Source organism: Palaemon carinicauda, chromosome 15 (assembly GCF_036898095.1).
Source record: "Palaemon carinicauda isolate YSFRI2023 chromosome 15, ASM3689809v2, whole genome shotgun sequence".
Lineage (NCBI taxonomy): Eukaryota > Metazoa > Arthropoda > Malacostraca > Decapoda > Palaemonidae > Palaemon > Palaemon carinicauda.
This window is the reverse complement of record NC_090739.1, coordinates 8,822,240-8,824,739: the sequence shown is the minus strand read 5'-3', so window position 1 is coordinate 8,824,739 and position 2,500 is coordinate 8,822,240. Positions and strand designations below refer to the sequence as shown.

Here is a 2,500-nt window from a genome sequence, read left to right as displayed (position 1 = left end):
AAGCAGATGTCATTTGATGAGACTCGTTTTACATTTAATAATAATAATAATAATAATAATAATAATAATAATAATAATAATAATAATAATAACAATAATAATAACAATGATAATAACAATAATAATAATAATACGTTTATTTCCATTATACAATGGGTATTAATTACTATACATCAAAATACTTGTTTACAATATATAGAAGTACAAAATATAGAAATAAAATCTTACTATATATTTACAAGCTTTCATCATCAGCAAGTTCTCACATTGATTAAAAATTGCCTGATAAAAATGTTTTAAATTCCTCAGGATATAACGTAGATATATCAGTTTTAACTATTTCAATGTTTATTACACCTGTCATATAACGAGCACTATTCAAATTGAAGTCGAAATTAAACTCAAAAGCTTATTTAGATCAAAGAGGGATGAAGAAATATTAACGGACAAATTCGAAGGGCCCCTTATGGAATAGTCTCCATGATTGATTGATTGATTAAACAATTTAGATACGCACACTTATATGAAGAAGTGATGTCGGTTCTACTTGTTATTTAAACAGAAAACTTGCAAATAAACAAAAATATTCGTGATATAACTTCGTAGTGTCCTTGCAGTCCCTCTAAAGGGCATAAGAGTGTCACCTTGAATGTAATAGGGACAGCTTAAGTGTAAACATGTCTTTGAGTGTTCCCTTGAATAGAACATGTGAAGAAATTCTTCAAAGAGATAAAGAAAATTATCTATAACCATAAAGATGAACTCGAGGCCCTTTGCGTCAAAAGGCGTAGGAGGGGATGATGATAAAGATGAACTTGAGGCCCTTTGCGTCAATAGGCGTAGGAGGAGATGATGATAAAGATGAACTTAAGACCCTTTGCGTCAATAGGCGTAGGAAGAGATGAGGATAAAGATGAACTTGAGGCCCTTTGCGTCAATAAGCGTAGGAAGAGATGAGGATAAAGATGAACTTGAGGCCCTTTGCGTCAATAGGCGTAGGAAGAGATGATGATAAAGATGAACTTGAGGCCCTTTTCGTCAATAGGCGTAGGAGATGATGATGATAAAGATGAACTAAATGGGACACGTACCAATTCTATCTAAAAAGGAACCCGACACCAGGTATCATCATAAACCAGCCAGGCGGTCCCAATGTCTACGAAGACATTGTCAAGGATTATACCGGTCGGGACGTCACTCCAGAGGTGTTCTTCAAGGTCTTGACGGGCGACCAAGCTGGAGTCGCTGGAATTGGCTCCGGTAAAGTTATCAGAAGTGGGCCCGGCGATCACGTCTTTATCAACATGGTTGATCACGGCAACACTGGTTTCTTCTCCTTCCCCAACGGTATTATGTTCGCAGATGATCTATTGAATGTTATCACAAATATGCACGAGAACAATCAGTATAGAGAAGTAAGTGTTTACAAGAGACTGTTAAGCTTTAATATTAGAGGCATAAACTTCAGTGTTGACTGTTCTGATATATTTTATATTTATCAAAATTATTTGCTGAATTTTGAGAAATAGTTGCTTTACATAAAGCAAACACCGAATTTACTCAAACTGAACATTAGAGGTATAAACTTCAATGTTGACTGTTCTGATATATTTTATATTCATCAAAATTATTCCCTGGATTTTGAGAAATAGTTGTTCTACATAAATCGAATACCCATTTTACTCAACCTAATCTATTACCTTTAATTTCCAGATGGTGATGTACATGGAATCGTGTGAATCAGGGTCCATGTTCGATGGTATATACCCAGATAACATTGGATGTGAGTATTGCTTATCATTAATAATACTATTAACAGTCAGTAAAGGTAGATTTACTAAAAAAAAATATTTCTGCTATTTTGTGAATGACATCACTAAGTTAAGGCACTGGAAATTTCTCTTCAGTAAACAGAATACCAAAATATGCCAGAAAACATTTCTCTTGTGACAACACCTTTTCTCTCAAGAATAACTTTCACCTGACAGTTTATGCAGCGACAGCCTCTGACCCCAAGGAGTCTTCCTACTCTTGCTATTACGACGACAGCAGGAACACGTACATAGGCGACCTGTTTGGCTGTTGTTGGATGGAGAATTCCGATGAGGTTGGCTCTTCCAATCCCGGTTGAAGGTTAACCCATTGAAATCTTTATATGGCCGGATTCACTTTTATTCTTTTAGTCATTTATTCAGCGTTTTTTTTTTTCTTCTTTTTTACAGTACACACATGTTTTTCACAAAGACCAGGGACGTCAGATTTATTGATTTCAATTCCTTAAGCATTTGCTGTATTGCCTTATGGAAATTAAAATATTTATGTGGTCTTTATACCTTTTATCAAAAGGAAATTAAAACATTTATGTGGTCTTTATACCTTTTATCAAAAGGATATTAGAACATTTACGTAATCTTTATAGCCTTTATCCAAAGGAAATTAGAGCATTTATGGAATCTTTATACCCTTTACCCAAAGGAAATTAGAGCATTTATGCAATCTT

The 2,500-nt window shown here is 34.3% G+C and overlaps 1 protein-coding gene across 1 annotated transcript in view; it reads left to right on the top strand.

The window, feature by feature from the left end:
* Nucleotides 1–2,500, top strand: part of LOC137654226 (legumain-like) — an 11,565-nt gene that overhangs the window by 5,133 nt on the left and 3,932 nt on the right. Inside the window, exons 4-6 of the mRNA XM_068387862.1 lie at nt 1,109–1,415; nt 1,714–1,783; nt 1,989–2,107. Of these exons, the coding sequence (XP_068243963.1) occupies nt 1,109–1,415; nt 1,714–1,783; nt 1,989–2,107 (496 nt within the window). The remainder of the gene's footprint in view (nt 1–1,108; nt 1,416–1,713; nt 1,784–1,988; nt 2,108–2,500) is intronic.